General features: G+C 45.2%; 1 protein-coding gene across 2 annotated transcripts in view; it reads right to left on the bottom strand.

Moving 5' to 3' along the window:
• Positions 1-4,525: 4,525 nt before the first annotated feature.
• The window catches only part of LOC135527818 (plexin A3-like), a 195,709-nt gene continuing 178,091 nt past the window's right edge, over positions 4,526-22,143 (bottom strand). For both annotated transcript variants that reach the window (XM_064956417.1, XM_064956419.1), the window contains exons 25-32: positions 15,293-15,452; positions 14,226-14,329; positions 13,991-14,087; positions 11,391-11,581; positions 11,080-11,249; positions 8,959-9,171; positions 8,715-8,865; positions 4,526-8,455 (exon numbers count right to left, since the gene is read on the bottom strand). In XM_064956417.1, coding sequence (XP_064812489.1) covers positions 8,360-8,455; positions 8,715-8,865; positions 8,959-9,171; positions 11,080-11,249; positions 11,391-11,581; positions 13,991-14,087; positions 14,226-14,329; positions 15,293-15,452 — 1,182 coding nt within the window. In that variant the 3' untranslated portion in view covers positions 4,526-8,359. The remainder of the gene's footprint in view (positions 8,456-8,714; positions 8,866-8,958; positions 9,172-11,079; positions 11,250-11,390; positions 11,582-13,990; positions 14,088-14,225; positions 14,330-15,292; positions 15,453-22,143) is intronic.

Genomic DNA, 22,143 nt, shown 5'->3' with positions numbered 1-22,143 from the left:
AAAATGGATTTAAAAAAAATGTTTCCCACAATTTACACACAATACCCCATAATGACAAAGCAATAACAGGTTTTTAGAAATGTTTGTTATTTTTTTATTTTTTTTACATAAGTATTCAGACCCTTTGCTATGAGACTTGAAATTGAGCTCAGGTGTATCCTGTTTCCATTGATCATCCTTGAGATGTTTATACAACTTGATCAGAGTCCACCTGTGGTAAATTCAATTGATTGGACATGATTTGGAAAGGCACACACCTGTAAGGTCCCACAGTTGACAGTGCATGTCAGACAAAAAAACCAATAGAGCTCCGAGACAGGATTGTGTCGAGGCACAGATCTGAGGAAGGGTACCAAAACATTTCTGCAACATTGAAGGTCCCCAAGAACACAGTGGCCTCCATCATTCTTGAATGGAAGAAGTTTGGAACCACCAAGACTCTGCCTAGAGCTGGCTGGCAGCCAAAACTGAGCAATCAGGGGAGAAGAGCCTTGGACAGGGAGGTGACCAAGAACCAGATGGTCAGTCTGACAGAGCTCTAAAGTTCCTCTGTGAAAATGGGAGAACCTTCCAGAAGGACAGCCATCTCTGCAGCCCTCCACCAATCAGGCCTTTATGGTAGAGTGGCCAGACGGAAGCCCCTCCTCAGTAAAAGACATGACAGCCCGCTTGGAGTTTGCCAAAAAGCAGCTAAAAGACTCTCAGACCATGAGAAACAAGATTCTCTGGTCTGATGAAGCCAAGATTGAACTCTTTGGGCTGAATGCCAATCGTCACGCCTAGAGGAAACCTGGCACCATCCCTACGGTGAAGCATGGTGGTGGCAGCATCATGCTGTGGGGATATTTTTCAGCGGCAGGGACTGGGAGACTGGTCATGATCGAGGGAAAAATGAAAAAAGTAGAGAGCAAAGTAGAGAGAGATTATTGATGAAGGTTCACCTTCCAACAGGACAACAACCCTAAGCACACATCCAAGAGTGGCTTTGGGACAAGTCTCTGAATGTCCTTGAGTGGCTCAGCCAGAGTCCGGACTTGAACCCAATCGAACATCTCTGGAGAGACCTGAAAATAGCTGTGCAGCAACGCTCCACATTCAACCTGACAGAGCTTAAGAGGATCTGCAGAGAAGAATGGGAGAAACTCCCCAAATACAGATGTGCCAAGCTTGTAGCGTTATACCCAAGAAGACTCTAGGCTGTAATCGCTGCCAAAGGTGCTTCAACAAAGTACTGAGTAAAGGGTCTGAATACTTATGTAAATGTAATATTCAGTTTATGTTATTTGATAAATTAGCAAACATTTCTAAAAAACAGTTTTTGCTTTGTCAATTGTGTGTAGATTGATGAGGAAAAAAAACCAATTGAATACATTTTTGAATAAGGCTGTAACGTAACAAATTGTGGAAGAAGTCAAGGGGTCTGAAAAAAATCAAATCAAATCAAATGTATTTGTCACGTGTGCTGTATACAACAGTGAAATGCTTACTTACAGGCTCTAACCAATAGTGCAAAAAAGGTATTAGGTAAAAGGTATTAGAATACTTTCCAAATGCACTGTATCTACCTCAATGACCTGGTACCCCTGCACATCAACTCAGTACTGGTACCCCGTCTATACAGCCAAGTTATCATGACTCATTTATTATTACTTTCATTATTACGTGTTTTACTTTTCTCTATTTATTCATTCTCTATTTTCTTTCTCTCTGCATTGTTGGGATGAGCTATAAGGAAGCATTTCACTGTTAGTCTACACCTGTTGTTTACGAAGCATGTGACAAATAACATTTGATTTAATGGGGGAGCAGTGGAGGCGGGTGCTTTAGGTGTGTGTTTTGGAGACGGGGGTATAGAAGCTGTGCTTGTGTGTGCAGTTATTTTGTGTTTTTGCAGTCACATATTTCTGTTCCCCTTAGGATTGACAGTGCTCTGCTAATGAGCACCCACAGCATGCATTACTTATTTATAAACCCTGCCTGTTTTCCCCTCTGTCTCAGTAATCCTTCCCTTTAGTCTGAAGGAGCGGCTCTTCAGCTCTCACTCGATTTATCCCTCCTCAGAAGTTGCACCTTCTCACACATAAATATTCATGAATGCGTTACTTCTATTCTCAGAAATATCAGCCAGTGAAAAGGTGAGTCACCATTGATTTGTAGAGGTATGTGTATATCGTCAGTGTCTGATTAAAACCTCGTAACTCTATTTTTGCCAATTATTTTTTTAATGTTTTGAAAGCAGTAACTCCTCTCAATGTACTATGAACATTTCATGACTCTTGGACCAATAAAATATATTCTAATTAGTGTATGAAGTTTTGAAATTGTATGTTTATTTGTCACGTGTGCTGAATACAACAGTAAAATATGTCTTTTAAAAAATTTCTGCAAAGTTTCAGAAAATAGGTTTTCATCCGATAGCGAGACTAATATTCATGTATAACTGACATGCCATGATTTGGAGAGAAAAAAATATGAAATTGCCCTTTAAGCTACTGTACTGCAGATGGCTCTAGGAAATGATGCTACGATTAGTCCCTCATTCAATGTCATAAAATCATAATCCATAATCCAAATCCCCAATCAACTGTTAAACTTTTATATAACAAAAATAGAAAATGTACAGTACCAGTCAAAAGTTCGGCCCCTTCTTACTCATTCAAGGGTTTTTCTTTATTTTTACTATTTTCTGCATTGTAGAATAATAGTGAAAACATCAAAACTCCTTGATGACAGCTTTGCACACTCTTGGTATTCTCTCAACCAGCTTCATGAGGTAGTCACCTGGAATGCATTTCAATACCAAGTCCATATTATAGCAAGAACATCTCAAATAAGCAAAGAGAAACGACAGTCCATCATTACTTTAAGACACGGAGGTCAGTCAATCCGGAAAATGTCAAGATTTTTCAGTCTCAAAAACCATCAAGCGCTATGATGAAACTGGCTCTCATGAGGACCACCACAGGAATGGAAGACCCAGAGTTATCTCTGCTGCAGAGTATAGGTTCATTAGAGTGGGGCGGCAGGGTAGCCTAGTGGTTAGAGCGTTGGACTCGTAACCGAAAGGTTGTGAGTTCAAACCCCTGAGCTGACAAGGTACAAATCTGTCGTTCTGCCCCTGAACAGGCAGTTAACCCACTGTTCCCAGGCCGTCATTGAAAATAAGAATTTGTTCTTAACTGACTTGCCTGGTTAAATAAAGGTAAAATTATTTTTTTTTTAAATTATCAGCCTCAGAAATTGCAGCCCAAATAAATGCCTCACAGAGTTCAAGTAACAGACACATCTCAACATCAACTGTTCAGAGGAGTGCGTGAATCAGGACTTCATGGTTGAATTGCTGCAAAGAAACCACTACTGTCTTTGTGAGACGCAGAGTTGGTGAACAGATCTCCGCATGTGCGGTTCCCACTGTGAAGCACGGACGAGGAGGTGTGATGGTGTGGGGGTGCCTGTGACACTATCTGTGATTTATTTAGAATTCAAGGCACATTTATTTAGAACTCAAGACCGCAGATTGAAGGCAGAGCAGCCAACAAGTGCTCAGCATAAGTGGGAACTCCTTCAAGACTGTTGGAAAAGCATTTCGGGTAAAGCTGGTTGAGAGAATGCCAACAGTGTGCAAAGCTGTCATCAAGGCAAAGGGTGGCTACATGATTCCATGTGTTATTTCATAGCTTTATTGTCTTCACTATTATTCTACAATGTAGAAAATAGTAAAAATAAAGAAAAACCCTTGTATGAGTAGGTGTGTCCAAACTTTTGACTGGTAATGTACATCAATTCACAATCCCTAATATGAATAATATCCCACCCTGCCAAAATTGGTTCATGTTCTATTCAGAGGGGGAATATCTTTGTAATGATGTTTCTCATCTTTGTTTACAAGCCTGCTTGATGTTCTACAACTTTGATCTGCTGTCCTAATTAATGAAGTTGAGGATTCTGGAACTATTTTATTTTATATTCCACACCTAAATTCTGTTTCAATGCATACCTGTACCCCAAGTGCCCATCCTTATGTCTTGAATCTGTTTTTTATTATGTGTGATTATGGAAATCCCTGTACATAAAACTGTCTGCAATCTCATCTCTCCCTCTGATCTAAGATGAATTGCTGGAGGTGTTTACTAAATCTTCTGTTTTTAATCCAGTGAGGCAGAGAAGAAATCACCATATCGTCCTTTCATGATAGAGAGATGTAATCTGATGGGATAGATAACGGCAATCCTCTAACAATAGGTTTCAGATTACAAGCTCAAATGTAACATTCTCACATCAGCACTGATCATTTCAAACGGAACATTCTCGGACTGTGATCTGATCTATCTGTTAGTGTTGCAACAGTGGTTTAAGTACTTAAGGAGCAAAGTAAGGATACTGAAGTTAACATACGGTGTCCACTTTGGATCATTTGTGTGGATATTTTACTAAAACACTTGCCTTTATTTGAATTCAAACATTGAGTTGTTCAGAGAAAATAATCCTGGAGGATAATAGTACACAAATAAAACGTTCAAGAACATACAGCATCATCCACATATTTTAATTAGCAAAACAAAACACCATGCTTGTCATTTCAACATTAAGTTAGAATCCAATCTTTCAAAAACCTCTCCGACTGAGTAAAAAAAAGTGCAAATATATACAAAACACTTCATTGTAGCCAGCGTTTTAAAGGACTCATTCCTACTCCTTCAAAGTAACAAAATAAAATATAAAACCAAAAACAATAATTTAGAAAGAAACATTTTAAACAAATAATTATACAAAATATATTTATATATTTATATAGAATTAAGGACTAGGCAGAGCAATCATCCATCAGTCAATCAGCCAGTCAGTCACAAAGCTACTTCCTCTTCAGACTAAGTTAATAAATTCCATATATCTTTGAAGCTGTAAACAAGTTTGTTACGTTAAATCGATTAAAACATTTGGGATAAACAGACAAAACCAACAAATAAATTAGAATCAATTTATCTGAGACAAATGTTTTTGTTTTTTACTCGAACACAGACTATAATGTAATAGTTCTACAGTATCTACTTAGAAACATCACAGGTTTGCACTCACTCTTTTCTTCCTTACATGTTACAGGTGCTTTTTTATCTTCCTGTTTATACAACATCACAAAACCAGACGTACTGACGTGTCTGCAGTGGCTCTGAGTTCCAATCACCTTCACTAGTTTACAAGAGACGTATGGCAGGTAGCCAAACTGTAGGCCTACTTTGGATATGATTACAGATTTCACCCAAGAAACCTGATACCGTGTTGCACTTACTATTTTAACCAGTTTCAAACCCTATGAGATGGCGGTAACCAAGAGGTACTAAGTCAAAATTCAAGATGTTCTCTTTCAGATTTATGATAAGCTATAATTGTAGAAAGAAGCTCAAACATAGCGTTGATACCTGTAATACACCTGCAATGCTGACAGGGCAGCTCTGGCAAGCTGCCAGGCATTTCTGACTGAGTCCTTTTCACACAGGGTGGACGGTGAGATCCACACCAGACCTAGATCCAGATACACTGACCCCATTTCTCTGCACTAAAATAACACCAGGATGGTGAAACCTATTATCCTTGATTATCCTCCTGCAGCTCTTAACATGCTAATGAGCTCCAGTTTTATTTGAGAATGTATTTCGCTCAGAGTTCCAAGGCCAAATTCTAAATTGATTTGGTGCTTATCTACAATATGTATCTTCCACAAGGAAAAATAAGTATTTCTTCTGGTGTGGATTTAATGGGTTTTGAAAAGGTATACTAATGGCTCTTTCGCTCCTGGACTGATAAGCAAGCCTAATTATTCTACAGTAATTAGTTAGTTTCGGAGGCATTTAATCTACATAGAAAACAGAGCATCACTGTGTTTAAGGTCCCAACGCAAAACAACACCCAGCATCTAGACTCTAGGAGGGTTAACACCTGTACAGTGACAAACCAAAGTATTGGTTTCATTTACTAAATTGTATTTAATCTTTGGGGACTTGATGGATAACAAGAACAGTTAGATATACTGAATTTATATTCAGGATTTGGACTACCACAAACCTCTGGGTTTTAGTAGTAGAAATACATATTTGTCGACCATTAGTTATGGGAGAACATTGTAATTTGAGGCTTTATCCTATTCATTGAACAATCTTTTAAAGATGTGTTTTTACCTGAAATTTAAAACATGATAGAATCTATGGTTAACAATGTATTGTAATGTGTGGGTCAAGCCGAATGGCATTATTCAACCCAAAGACAAGAGAGGGATCATTTGATTCTTCCCTGTGCCTCCTTTGGTCAGTCTGCATTCCTCACGGTTGTCACCGAACACGTAGCGATCACAGTCTTATTTTTAAGTTATGGATGTGAAGGAATGCTGTTATTTACTGAATGTACGAATGTATCCTAAATGAACCCGGTCCTGTGTGTGAATTGGCATTGAAAAGACTCTTGCAACTGTGTTAGAGACTTGACATATACAGTATACCTGTAGTACAGAGGACATCAACTGTGTTCAGGTACATTCATTCAAATACTGTACAAAACAAGAGTTTTTATTCTTGTGTAAAATGAAAATAAATATGAAATAAATAAAGGCAAAACAATAAATACTTAATTGTTGGAAAAGACTGAACTCAGAACCATGTAAATGTACTCAAATAAAATTCAGGTATAAGCCTACCAGATTGTATTTCCTCCCATCATAGAGAGGAGTATGAAGAGGGGACATGGGAGTGTGTACAGTCAGCTGCTGTACCACTACTGAAAAATACAGAGCTTCTACTGTCTGTCGTGGAAGGAATGAACAGAGAAAATGGGCATTTACCATCTGATCAGAACCTACAGATCGGCCTACTGCTACTGGCTCTATGGGACCGTAGGGTAAACAAAATGAAGGATGAAGGTCTCCTGGGTTGGAAATCAGTATTCAACACAGTAACCTCTTCTTCTGAACAGTGCTTAGTATGGTAATGATAACATAGGCAGCAAATAGAAGCCCCCCCCCCCCATAAACTACCATGGATGACCTACCAGAAGTGAACTCACATACACATAAGCACGTATTTTATTTAGACAGCATTTTAAACATAAAAATCTATACTGTTATCCCGTCTGTTGTGTTTGGTGTTGCGTTACACATTATGCTCTAGCTGTCATTTGTAATAATGGCAAACATCGGGAAGAGAAAGACGATTTTCACAGAACGATTATCGTAAGATAGAGAGTCTCTAACGGAACTGTGTCTTTTTGGTGTGTAATCTAATGAAACATGGCTGGCTGTTTTATTACTAGACCTATTGCTGTTAATGGATCAACTACTTTTAGGATGTTTGATATGGGTTATAAGGGTTGTTTCCACGACAGCAGTAGCCCTGAGTTCTGGATGGGAACCCCTGGGACCCTGACAGATCAGATTCACAGAGGAGCAGACTAAAACAATGATCTGAGTACAATTAGCTGGACAGTTACTAGGGTGGAACGTCCATGAGGAAAGGGCTTCACTTCCTGCTTGACTGCAACACAAAAGGCAAGCTTTAAAACTCTGGACTCTGAGCCATCAGCAAACATCCATTTGGCCCAAATAAAAATGAAAAAGAGAAAGGCGCTTTGTAGCTATGGCATTTGAGAGACGAGGGGGGTGGCCACCCCTCAGCCCCAACACGCAATTTATGTCACTTAATCAGGCCTCTGATGCTTCAAGAATTTGGTGTCTTTTGGCCATACACTGCCTCCTTCATCACGCACAGGCATTGAACCTCCGACCCTAACACAACAAAACAGAACCTCGAGGCTTTCCTTTAGGGCCAAGAGGTTATAGTCTACTACTTGTACCTTACCATACTTGTGGTAAAACCCATACATTTCAAGATCAAATCTACAGTCCACACCTAAATGTTACTTTTCAGCATTTTGTACAATTATTATCGCAGACCAAAAGCTACTCTTCCCATGGCACTAGCTTGGCAGTTCAGCACAGTTTCCAAGGCAACTTACTGTATGCCTCTATTGGAATGAATCTGGTAGTTATCCACAGCAGTCCTCTTCCATTAGATTAGGCAGTTACTAGAGTCTGCCATTGAAAAGGCCAGTGTGGAGAGAAAAACTACTCAGAATGTCTCACTGGCAATGGCAGGTAGAGGTTTGAGAGAGTGAGGATATTGGGCACAGAATCTGGTCTGTAGACATTGGGCTCAATGTGCTGTGGTTCGTTGTGTTGATTGTCCAGTGTCTTATGTCCTCCTTTTTAATTGCACAAGCTGTGGATGCTCCAACACAGGTCCGTTCACCAGTTCAACCAAACCCCCATTTCCCACTTCTCTCCCCGACCCTCGACCCCCTGTTCCATCCTCTGTCCTCAGCTGCTGCCCGACATCAGGTTAATGGCTTGTTCCAGTTTGTGTCGCAGCTTGTGTTTGCGGCAGTACCCATCCCTGTCTAGTGCGGTCAAAATCTGAACAGAAAAGTGAGATCATTTTTTTCTCTCAACATTAACAAGACTGTTTATTGCATTACATTTCGGTATCACAGTGTAAAAAAAAATCCTGTTGATTTTACGGTAACTTAAATGGTAACATCGTGTATTATTTAAAAAACTGACTGACTACCAGTAAGTTACTGTAAAATACAACACGATTTTATTTCAGTGTACATTATGTACACTTTTACAATTTGAGGTCAAATAAAGAACAGAGTTGGTCCGTGTCTCCTACCTCCTCTTTGTACTTGTTAATGTAGAAGTAGAGCTCACTGAGAGCACTGAGAGTGTTGAACTCGGTGCCATGGAGACGAGACTGCTCCACCAGATAGGCATCCATGTCCTGGTCACTGATAGTAGGCATCTTACTGATATCTCTGTAGTACCTGACACAAGCAAAGAGACACAAGAGCGCTCAGTGTTAAGACTCTTTGAGAGAAAATTAAATATGACAGCAAATAAGGTAACTGAAAGTGTACCTCTCCACCCAGCTCTTGTAGTTGGGGATGTCTTTAGCGTACAGCAGCTTGTTGGAGGGCGAGTCCTTGCCCAGGCGGTGCTCTGACGTGGAGCAGGAGTCCATGAAGGTCTGGGCCACCACAGACAGACAGGCGTCTGTGATGCTGCTCTTGTGGATGTCAAACACAAACTGGGGGTTCTTGATCACGTTCACCCAGAACCGCAGGGGCAGACTGTCAGACAGAGAGAAGGGAGAGAAAGAGAGAGAGGAAGAAAAAGACGGGACCATTACAGGTGAATGGCTGTGAATTTTTCTGTCTTCAGGAAAGTTTGATTATTTTAAATACAAAGTCATACACACAGTGTTTTGTTCATGAATAATGATGTGTATTTGGAGGTTACTCATAAGTGGATGGTATTGTTAAGATGCACTTGTAATTGTACTTTTTAGGATGACATCAACATTCTGAATTCAACATGTGGTTAATAGCTAGCCAAGGTATTAGCAGGCTATTGTATGTGTGAACGATGGCCAGCTCCTCGAATGATCCCAGTCCCTCCTATTGTGCATCTGTTGTAGAAAGAGGTGACGATTCTCAGAACAGATGTGCTCTACAAATGGTTTATTTCCTTTTGGATGCAGGTATGTGGTTTTATCTATGTAAAATATGTTATGTATAATAAGGAGAGAGTGTATTAATTTTTGTATTCGAAAATCATTTTCATGCACTGAGAGAGAAAGAGGCGACGATTCTCAGAACAGATGTGCTCTACAAATGTTTTATTTCCTTTTGGATGCAGAGAGTCAGTTCTGCTTGATTAGAACTACCTGATCTCCAAAGTCCACGTTTATAGTCTCAATCAACCACACACAACGCAGAGTTACAGCGGTGCAGTACGGCACCGGCTACACGTGCATCTGGCAACGGGCTCGGGAGAGATGAAGGTTGAAAGTCATGCGTCCTCCGATACACAACCCAAACCAAGTCGCACTGCTTCTTAACACAGCGCTCATCCAACCCGGAAGCCAGCCGCACCAATGTGTCAGAGGAAGCACCGTGCACCTGGCAACCTTGGTTAGCGCGCACTGCGCCTGGCCCGCCACAGGAGTCGCTGGTGAGCAATGAGACAAGGATATCCCTACCGGCCAAACCCTCCCTAACCCGGACGACGCTAGGCCAATTGTGCGTCGCCCCACGGACCTCCTGGTCGCGTCCGGTTACGACAGAGCCTGAGCGCGAACACAAAGTCTCTGGTGGCACAGCTGATGCTGCAGTACAGCGCCCTTAACCACTGCGCCACCCGGGAGGCCAATGATGATGAACAATATTAATAACATTCCACCCATGAGGCCACTAGAGGGCAGCTATCAGGAACCACCCATGAGGCCACTAGAGGGCAGCTATCAGGAACCACCCATGAGGCCACTAGAGGGCAGCTATCAGGAACCACCCATGAGGCCACTAGAGGGCAGTTATCAGGAACCACCCATGAGGCCACTAGAGGGCAGCTATCAGGAACCACCCATGAGGCCACTAGAGGGCAGCTATCAGGAACCACCCATGAGGCCACTAGAGGGCAGCTATCAGGAACCACCCATGAGGCCACTAGAGGGCAGTTATCAGGAACCACCCATGAGGCCACTAGAGGGCAGCTATCAGGAACCACCCATGAGGCCACTAGAGGGCAGCTATCAGGAACCACCCATGAGGCCACTAGAGGGCAGCTATCAGGAACCATCCATGAGGCCACTAGAGGGCAGTTATCAGGAACCACCCATGAGGCCACTAGAGGGCAGCTATCAGGAACCACCCATGAGGCCACTAGAGGGCAGTTATCAGGAACCACCCATGAGGCCACTAGAGGGCAGTTATCAGGAACCACCCATGAGGCCACTAGAGGGCAGCTATCAGGAACCACCCATGAGGCCACTAGAGGGCAGCTATCAGGAACCACCCATGAGGCCACTAGAGGGCAGCTATCAGGAACCACCCATGAGGCCACTAGAGGGCAGCTATCAGGAACCACCCATGAGGCCACTAGAGGGCAGTTATCAGGAACCACCCATGAGGCCACTAGAGGGCAGCTATCAGGAACCACCCATGAGGCCACTAGAGGGCAGTTATCAGGAACACTCTTACCAGTTGCTCTTCCAGGTGTGGCGAACATCAGGGTCAGTGATCTGCCTCTTGTCAGCCTGCTCGTCCAGGAAGTCAAACATGTACTTGATGGCCAGAGGGAGGGCACTGCCGCGGTGCGCCGTGCTGAACACCGTCTCAAAAAGGTCATCCACAAACTTCTGCAGAGTTCCCTGTATGGTGATCAGACAAACGGTGTCAACACAGAGTCCAAGATAGGAACGTGTGCCTGGCAACAATACATTATCATGACACATTAAGAGACAATACACTAAAATACACAGATCAATCAACAGACTACAACGAGAAGAGACCTTGGTGGCCAGTAGGCGGGTGAGATAGATCTCAGACACCATCTTGCTGCCGCGGTCGCCCTCCCGTTGGTCAGCGTGCTCGTGATTCTTGACCAGGTGCCAAAGCTTGGTGCCAGTCTCCTGGTCAGGGGTGATCATGGGGGCCCGGGAGCGCAGGCTGTCTGGGCTGCTGGACGTCCTCAGGAGACTCTCTGGAAACACAACAACACAGATACTGTAGGAGGCTGGGCTTTCATACAGGAGGTATGAAAAACTGAAAGGGTCATTAATACCTACCATAACGGCTCAGAGAGTTCATTAATACCTACCATAACGGCTCAGAGAGGTTCATTAATACCTACCATAACGTCTCAGAGAGGTTCATTAATACCTACCATAACGGCTCAGAGAGTTCATTAATACCTACCATAACGGCTCAGAGAGGTTCATTAATACCTACCATAACGTCTCAGAGAGGTTCATTAATACCTACCATAACGGCTCAGAGAGGTTCATTAATACCTACCATAACGGCTCAGAGAGGTTCATTAATACCTACCATAACGGCTCAGAGAGGTTCATTAATACCTACCATAACGGCTCAGAGAGTTCATTAATACCTACCATAACGGCTCAGAGAGTTTCATTAATACCTACCATAACGGCTCAGAGAGTTCATTAATACCTACCATAACGGCTCAGAGAGGTTCATTAATACCTACCATAACGGCTCAGAGAGTTCATTAATACCTACCATAACGGCTCAGAGAGGTTCATTAATACCTACCATAACGGCTCAGAGAGGTTCATTAATACCTACCATAACGGCTCAGAGAGTTCATTAATACCTACCATAACGGCTCAGAGAGTTTCATTAATACCTACCATAACGGCTCAGAGAGTTCATTAATACCTACCATAACGGCTCAGAGAGGTTCATTAATACCTACCATAACGGCTCAGAGAGTTCATTAATACCTACCATAACGGCTCAGAGAGGTTCATTAATACCTACCATAACGGCTCAGAGAGGTTCATTAATACCTACCATAACGGCTCAGAGAGGTTCATTAATACCTACCATAACGGCTCAGAGAGGTTCATTAATACCTACCATAACGGCTCAGAGAGGTTCATTAATACCTACCATAACGGCTCAGAGAGGTTCATTAACACCTACCATAACGGCTCAGAGAGGTTCATTAATACCTACCATAACGTCTCAGAGAGGTTCATTAATACCTACCATAACGGCTCAGAGAGGTTCATTAATACCTACCATAACGGCTCAGAGAGTTCATTAATACCTACCATAACGGCTCAGAGAGGGTCATTAATACCTACCATAACGGCTCAGAGAGGTTCATTAATACCTACCATAACGGCTCAGAGAGGGTCATTAATACCTACCATAACGGCTCAGAGAGGTTCATTAATACCTACCATAACGGCTCAGAGGGTCATTAATACCTACCATAACGGCTCAGAGAGGTTCATTAATACCTACCATAACGGCTCAGAGAGTTCATTAATACCTACCATAACGGCTCAGAGAGGGTCATTAATACCTACCATAACGGCTCAGAGAGGTTCATTAATACCTACCATAACGGCTCAGAGAGGTTCATTAATACCTACCATAACGGCTCAGAGAGGGTCATTAATACCTACCATAACGGCTCAGAGAGGGTCATTAATACCTACCATAACGGCTCAGAGAGGGTCATTAATACCTACCATAACGGCTCAGAGAGGGTCATTAATACCTACCATAACGGCTCAGAGAGGGTCATTAATACCTACCATAACGGCTCAGAGAGGGTCATTAATACCTACCATAACGGCTCAGAGAGGGTCATTAATACCTACCATAACGGCTCAGAGAGGGTCATTAATACCTACCATAACGGCTCAGAGAGGGTCATTAATACCTACCATAACGGCTCAGAGAGGTTCATTAATACCTACCATAACGGCTCAGAGAGGTTCATTAATACCTACCATAACGGCTCAGAGAGGTTCATTAATACCTACCATAACGGCTCAGAGAGGTTCATTAATACCTACCATAACGGCTCAGAGAGGGTCATTAATACCTACCATAACGGCTCAGATGGTCATTAATACCTACCATAACGGCTCAGAGAGGTTCATTAATACCTACCATAACGGCTCAGAGGGTCATTAATACCTACCATAACGGCTCAGAGAGTTCATTAATACCTACCATAACGTCTCAGAGAGGTTCATTAATACCTACCATAACGGCTCAGAGAGGTTCATTAATACCTACCATAACGGCTCAGAGAGGTTCATTAATACCTACCATAACGGCTCAGAGAGGGTCATTAATACCTACCATAACGTCTCAGAGAGGTTCATTAATACCTACCATAACGGCTCAGAGAGTTCATTAATGCCTACCATAACGGCTCAGAGAGTTCATTAATACCTACCATAACGGCTCAGAGAGGTTCATTAATACCTACCATAACGGCTCAGAGAGGTTCATTAACACCTACCATAACGGCTCAGAGAGGTTCATTAATACCTACCATAACGGCTCAGAGAGGTTCATTAACACCTACCATAACGGCTCAGAGAGGGTCATTAATACCTACCATAACGGCTCAGAGAGCGGGTGAATGTGAAAGAGTTGGCGATGTTGTAGGCAGAGACCTGCTTCTGGACCAGGGCTACCAAAGACCCATCTGCCACCTGGAGGTGGAGGAGGAGAGAGATCTTTAATCATCTATCATCAAATGAAGGACCATCAATTTGACTGTATTCATCTTTGTGTCTGGGAAATGTGGATGAGTATTATGTGGATGTGTCCAGCTGGTGATGCTGTCTGACCTGGTAGTGGGCCAGGGTGTTGAGCCTCTTCCAGTCACTCTCAATCTTTGTGGTGACGTCCTCATCTTGAAGGATAATTCTGGTCAGTCTTCCTTGTCGCCACTCTGTGAGGAGGGAAAACAACAACAACAGAAGATTGGTTTGGGCTGTGATCCGTATCTTCAGTTTCAGCAGGGAATAACTACTAGCCAATGTTGCAATTAGTTACAGTAAATCCTTCACAGTAATAAAGAAAACCTTCACATACAGGGTCCCCACTGTAAACATGAGTATGTCTGTAGCCTACGAGGCTGTTATTACCACAGACCCGTGTTTCTTAAGAGGCTGTTATTACCACAGACCCGTGTTTCTTAAGAGGCTGTTATTACCACAGACCTGTGTTTCTTAAGAGGCTGTTATTACCACAGACCCGTGTTTCTTAAGAGGCTGTTATTACCACAGACCCGTGTTTCTTAAGAGGCTGTTATTACCACAGACCCGTGTTTCTTAAGAGACTGTTATTACCACAGACCCGTGTTTCTTAAGAGGCTGTTATTACCACAGACCCGTGTTTCTTAAGAGGCTGTTATTACCACAGACCCGTGTTTCTTAAGAGGCTGTTATTACCACAGACCCGTGTTTCTTAAGAGGCTGTTATTACCACAGACCCGTGTTTCTTAAGAGGCTGTTATTACCACAGACCCGTGTTTCTTAAGAGACTGTTATTACCACAGACCCGTGTTTCTTAAGAGGCTGTTATTACCACAGACCCGTGTTTCTTAAGAGGCTGTTATTACCACAGACCCGTGTTTCTTAAGAGGCTGTTATTACCACAGACCCGTGTTTCTTAAGAGGCTGTTATTACCACAGACCCGTGTTTCTTAAGAGGCTGTTATTACCACAGACCCGTGTTTCTTAATCCTGGTCCTGGATTTCTTTTTTGGGGGGCGTTACATCTTTTCCCCAAAAATAATCTTGATGATGAGTTGATCATTTGAATTAGCTGTGTAGTGCTAGACCCCTTTGGCCCCCAGGCCCAGGATTAAGAAACACTGCTATAGACATCCATATATCCAGTAGGTTCTTACCCAGGTCCATGTCGTCAGCCTGGGGTCTCTGGGAGTAGGGGATGCCCTTGTATACAGCGTCCAGCAGCTTGTCCTTCACCTGAGTGACTGTGTCACAGTTCAGCACCTTCACCGGGACCTCGGTGCCTGCCTCTCCCTCCGGAGGGATACACATCAGTGTCTGGAGAGAGAGAGACCACAGAGCTGTCAGTACCAGAGGGACTATCTGGGGAGGGAGAAACCACAGAGCTGTCAGGACTAGAGGGACTATCTGGGGAGGGAGAAACCACAGAGCTGTCAGGACTAGAGGGACTATCTGGGGAGGGAGAAACCACAGAGCTGTCAGTATCAGAGGGACTATCTGGGGAGGGAGAAACTACAGAGCTGTCAGGACTAGAGGGACTATCTGGGGAGGGAGAAACCACAGAGCTGTCAGGACTAGAGGGACTATCTGGGGAGGGAGAAACCACAGCGCTGTCAGTATCAGAGGGACTATCTGGGGAGGGAGAAACTACAGAGCTGTCAGGACTAGAGGGACTATCTGGGGAGGGAGAAACCACAGAGCTGTCAGTATCAGAGCGACTATCTGGGGAGGGAGAAACCACAGAGCTGTCAGGACTAGAGGGACTATCTGGGGAGGGAGAAACTACAGAGCTGTCAGGACTAGAGGGACTATCTGGGGAGGGAGAAACCACAGAGCTGTCAGGACTAGAGGGACTATCTGGGGAGGGAGAAACCACAGAGCTGTCAGGACTAGAGCGACTATCTGGGGTGGGAGAAACCACAGAGCTGTCAGTACCAGAGGGACTATCTGGGGAGGGAGAAACCACAGAGCTGTCAGGACTAGAGGGACTATCTGGGGAGGGAGAAACCACAGAGCTGTCAGGACTAGAGGGACTATCTGGGGAGGAGAAACCACAGAGCTGTCAGGACTAGAGGGACTATCTGGGGAGGGAGAAACCACAGAGCTGTCAGGACTAGAGGGACTATCTGGGGAGGGAGAAACCACAGAGCTGTCAGGACTAGAGGGACTATCTGGGGAGGGAGAAACCACAGAGCTGTCAGGACTAGAGGGACTATCTGGGGAGGGAGAAACCACAGAGCTGTCAGGACTAGAGGGACTATCTGGGGAGGGAGAAACCACAGAGCTGTCAGGACTAGAGGAACTATCTGGGGAGGGAGAAACCACAGAGCTGTCAGTATCAGAGAGGGGACAGGACTACTAGAGCTGTCATTACCAGAGAGGGGACAGGACTACTATAGCTGTCAGTACCAGAGAGGGGACAGGACTACTAGAGCTGTCAGAACCAGAGAGGGGACAGGACTACTAGAGCTGTCATTACCAGAGAGGGGACAGGACTACTATAGCTGTCAGTACCAGAGAGGGGACAGGACTACTAGAGCTGTCAGCACCACAGAGGGGACAGGACTACTAGAGCTGTCATTACCAGAGAGGGGACAGGACTACTATAGCTGTCAGTACCAGAGAGGGGACAGGACTACTAGAGCTGTCAGCACCAGAGAGGGGACAGGACTACTAGAGCTGTCAGCACCAGAGAGGGGACAGGACTACTAGAGCTGTCATTACCAGAGAGGGGACAGGACTACTATAGCTGTCAGTACCAGAGAGGGGACAGGACTACTAGAGCTGTCAGCACCACAGAGGGGACAGGACTACTAGAGCTGTCATTACCAGAGAGGGGACAGGACTACTATAGCTGTCAGTACCAGAGAGGGGACAGGACTACTAGAGCTGTCAGCACCAGAGAGGGGACAGGACTACTAGAGCTGTCAGCACCAGAGAGGGGACAGGACTACTAGAGCTGTCAGCACCAGAGAGGGGACAGGACTACTAGAGCTGTCAGCACCAGAGAGGGGACAGGACAACTAGAGCTGTCAGTACCAGAGAGGGGACAGGACTACTAGAGCTGTCATTACCAGAGAGGGGACAGGACTACTAGAGCTGTCATTACCAGAGAGGGGACAGGACTACTAGAGCTGTCAGTACCAGAGAGGGGACAGGACTACTAGAGCTGTCAGTACCAGAGAGGGGACAAGACTACTAGAGCTGTCATTACCAGAGAGGGGACAGGACTACTAGAGCTGTCAGCACCAGAGAGGGGACAGGACTACTAGAGCTGTCAGTACCAGAGAGGGGACAGGACTACTAGAGCTGACAGTACCAGAGAGGGGACAGGACTACTAGAGCTGTCATTACCAGAGAGGGGACAGGACTAATAGAGCTGTCATTACCAGAGAGGGGACAGGACTACCAGAGCTGTCATTACCAGAGAGGGGACAGGACTAATAGAGCTGTCATTACCAGAGAGGGGACAGGACTAATAGAGCTGTCAGAACCAGAGAGGGGACAGGACTACTAGAGCTGTCAGTACCAGAGAGGGGACAGGACTACTAGAGCTGTCAGCACCAGAGAGGGGACAGGACTACTAGAGCTGTCAGCACCAGAGAGGGGACAGGACTACTAGAGCTGTCATTACCAGAGAGGGGACAGGACTACTAGAACTGTCAGCACCAGAGAGGGGACAGGACTACTAGAGCTGTCATTACCAGAGAGGGGACAGGACTACTAGAGCTGTCATTACCAGAGAGGGGACAGGACTACTATAGCTGTCAGTACCAGAGAGGGGACAGGACTACTAGAGCTGTCAGAACCAGAGAGGGGACAGGACTACTAGAGCTGTCAGTACCAGAGAGGGGACAGGACTACTAGAGCTGTCATTACCAGAGAGGGGACAGGACTACTAGAGCTGTCATTACCAGAGAGGGGACAGGACTACTATAGCTGTCAGTACCAGAGAGGGGACAGGACTACTAGAGCTGTCAGAACCAGAGAGGGGACAGGACTACTAGAGCTGTCAGCACCAGAGAGGGGACAGGACTACTAGAGCTGTCAGAACCAGAGAGGGGACAGGACTACTAGAGCTGTCAGTACCAGAGAGGGGACAGGACTACTAGAGCTGTCAGTACCAGAGAGGGGACAGGACAACTAGAGCTGTCAGTACCAGAGAGGGGACAGGACTACTAGAGCTGTCAGTACCAGAGAGGGGACAGGACTACTAGAGCTGTCAGTACCAGAGAGGGGACAGGACAACTAGAGCTGTCAGTACCAGAGAGGGGACAGGACTACTAGAGCTGTCAGCACCAGAGAGGGGACAGGACTACTAGAGCTGTCAGTACCAGAGAGGGGACAGGACTACTAGAGCTGTCATTACCAGAGAGGGGACAGGACTACTAGAGCTGTCAGCACCAGAGAGGGGACAGGACTACTAGAGCTGTCAGTACCACAGAGGGGACAGGACTACTAGAGCTGTCAGTACCAGAGAGGGGACAGGACTACTAGAGCTGTCCGTACCAGAGAGGGGACAGGACTAATAGAGCTGTCAGCACCACAGAGGGGACAGGACTACTAGAGCTGTCAGTACCAGAGAGGGGACAGGACTACTAGAGCTGTCAGCACCAGAGAGGGGACAGGACTACTAGAGCTGTCAGTACCAGAGAGGGGACAGGACTACTAGAGCTGTCAGTACCAGAGAGGGGACAGGACTACTAGAGCTGTCAACACCAGAGAGGGGACAGGACTACTAGAGCTGTCAGCACCAGAGAGGGGACAGGACAACTAGAGCTGTCAGTACCAGAGAGGGGACATGACAACTAGAGCTGTCAGTACCAGAGAGGGGACAGGACTACTAGAGCTGTCAGCACCAGAGAGGGGACAGGACTACTAGAGCTGTCAGCACCAGAGAGGGGACAGGACTACTAGAGCTGTCAGCACCAGAGAGGGGACAGGACTACTAGAGCTGTCAGCACCAGAGAGGGGACAGGACTACTAGAGCTGTCAGCACCAGAGAGGGGACAGGACTACTAGAGCTGTCAGCACCACAGAGGGGACAGGACTACTAAGAGCTGTCAGCACCAGAGAGGGGACAGGACTACTAGAGCTGTCAGCACCAGAGAGGGGACAGGACTACTAGAGCTGTCAGCACCAGAGAGGGGACAGGACTACTAGAGCTGTCAGCACCACAGAGGGGACAGGACTACACTGCACTGAGTCTCTTTAAAGGGGAATTCTTCCAGTTGAAGAGAGAGATTTAGACTGCAATTTCCTCAGGTGTTTGTTTTTCATGAATCACTTTAAATGCTGTTTTATCAATAGTCTCCCCCAGAGATATTAACTGCATTGTCGATAATGAAGATTTTATCTGCCTGAAGAAAATCAGTGACGACGACAAGCGATCTGGAGGACACATTTTTTAGCTATCCTCGGGTCAATAGAAAACTGACAAGAGGACATTGATTTAACTACAAACAAAGATTTATATGACACAATGTGCCATAGTTAAAAGGAGGAGATTGAGGATTGATAGCAGACACATAATATATCTTACCTGTTCTGGCACCCCTTCACAGCTCAACCAGTCACAATATAGTGAAGTCAGGCTCTATTTGGGAAGCTGTCATTATAACAAATTGAGATGCATTCAGCCTAATTTGCAACTTGCATTGACACACTAACAAACATAGTGGTGTCAGAATGAGGCCATCCCCTGAATTCCTATACAAACTCTACACAGTGACTATCCTAGCTAATAGATTCTGTATTGTCTACTGGTTAACGTTTTTCTGTAAACTAGTGTGCCATGTTGCTATGTCAGTATTGCCAGACGGTAAACAATGATTTGCTGCAGGCCTGACGGGGTTTCTGTGCTCAGCACTATTCACTCTAGAGCAGAGGTGTCAAACATACTGCCTGAAGGCCAAATCCGTCTCGCGAGGCAGGGAGTCCAATCCGGCCCACGGGTGTTTTGAAAATGACTGAAACCAAATACAATGCTGAATGATAATGGACCTACATTCATACAGTTTCTTGACTGTGTCCAGCTCACTAATAATCACTGAAATGCTAGACAATCAGGGAGCATCAAAAAAAATCCAAAACAGATGTTTAGAGGACTATTTTTTAAAACACATTTTCAGTGCGGCCCTCCAAACCTCGTTGAAGACCGAATGTGGCCCTCCGAACCTCGCTGAAGACCGAATGTGGCCCTCCGAACCTCGCTGAAGACCGAATGTGGCCCTCCGAAACTCGTTGAAGACCGAATGTGGCCCTCCGAACCTCGTTAAAGACCGAATGTGGCTCCCAGGGCAAAATGAACTTTCCACCTCTGCTCTCGAAGGAATCCCGACTGATGGATTGATTCTCATTTTAACACAATCTACAACTAGATGCCATTAAGTGACCAATGTTGCCTCTTGAAATAACCAAGGTGCAGTATCCATCTAAAAAGGTCAAAGGTTGTGACCAGAGAGGAGAGAGATCCTTCTAATGTATTTATATACAGGGCATGTACACACTGTGCTGCCAGTCCATATACAGTCATGAGGAGACCTTTGGTGTGTGCTGGGTGATTAGTACAGTATGTAGCTGGCACATGGTACCACAGATATCTGTACCACTGTCACTCACTGATCATTAGCAAAGTACATTTCCTTCCATGCACTTGAAATAGTTAATAAGTGGGGCATTTGTGATTAAAAACCAATTACACAGCAAATTATAGGAATTCTCAAGAAACAGGACAATCCTTATCATTTGATGAGGTCCAAGGTCAAGCAGGGTTCTGGACATGGGATGATTTTTGGCATCTTGGAGGTAAAATCGTATCTATCCAATCTGAGAATCTACGGTCCATTGGTCCACTTCACAGTACTTTAAAGTATCAGGTCTGAATATCCAATACTGTAGTACTTCCCCGTAAAGATGCCAGTCTTGGTCAAAGCCATTTAAAGGGATACAAGAGATAACAGTCAATGATAGTTATCGATAGTGTGTACAGAGGCCCACACACATATAGATAACAGAGCCTCCCTCCCATCATCCCTAGGCAGTACAGAATAGGAGTGAAATTAGGAGTGATATGGAAGCAGGGGGCATAAAGCCACCCTATTTGCCTTATGTAGCCCCGCCCACCTATTAGCCTTGTGTAGCTCCGCCCCACCTATTAGCCTTATGTAGCCCCGCCCTACCTATTCATCTTATGTAGCTCGCCCCACCTATTTGCCTTATGTAGCTCCTCCCCACCTATTAGCCTTATGTAGCCCCGCCCCACCTAATAGCCTTATGTAGCTCGCCCCACCTATTTGCCTTATGTAGCTCCGCCCCACCTATTAGCCTTATGTAGCCCCGCCCCACCTAATAGCCTTATATAGCCCCGCCCCACCTATTTGCCTTATGTAGCCACGCCCCACCTATTTGCCTTATGTAGCCCCGCCCCACCTATTTGCCTTATGTAGCCCCGCCCCACCTATTTGCCTTATGTAGCCCCGCCCCACCTATTTGCCTTATGTAGCCCCGCCCCACCTATTTGCCTTATGTAGCCCCGCCCCACCTATTTGCCTTATGTAGCCACGCTCCACCTATTCGCCTTATGTAGCTCCGCCCCACCTATTTGCCTTATGTAGCCCCGCCCCACCTATTTGCCTTATGTAGCCACGCCCCACCTATTTGCCTTATGTAGCCCCGCCCCACCTATTTGCCTTATGTAGCCACGCCTCACCTATTCGCCTTATGTAGCCATGCCCCACCTATTCACCTTATGTAGCCCCGCCCCACCTATTCACCTTATGTAGCCCCGCCCCACCTATTCACCTTATGTAGCCCACCCCACCTATCCACCTTATGTAGCCCCGCACACTTATTCACCTTATGTAGCCCACCCCACCTATCCACCTTATGTAGCCCTGCACACCTATTCACCTTATGTAGCCCCGCCCCACCTATTTGCCTTATGTAGCCACGCCCCACCTATTTGCCTTATGTAGCCCCTCCCCGCCCCACCTATTTGCCTTATGTA

This window comes from Oncorhynchus masou, chromosome 33, assembly GCF_036934945.1.
Source record: "Oncorhynchus masou masou isolate Uvic2021 chromosome 33, UVic_Omas_1.1, whole genome shotgun sequence".
NCBI lineage: Eukaryota > Metazoa > Chordata > Actinopteri > Salmoniformes > Salmonidae > Oncorhynchus > Oncorhynchus masou.
The sequence above is the reverse complement of the archived record's forward strand: the minus strand, read 5'-3'. Positions and strand labels throughout refer to the sequence as shown.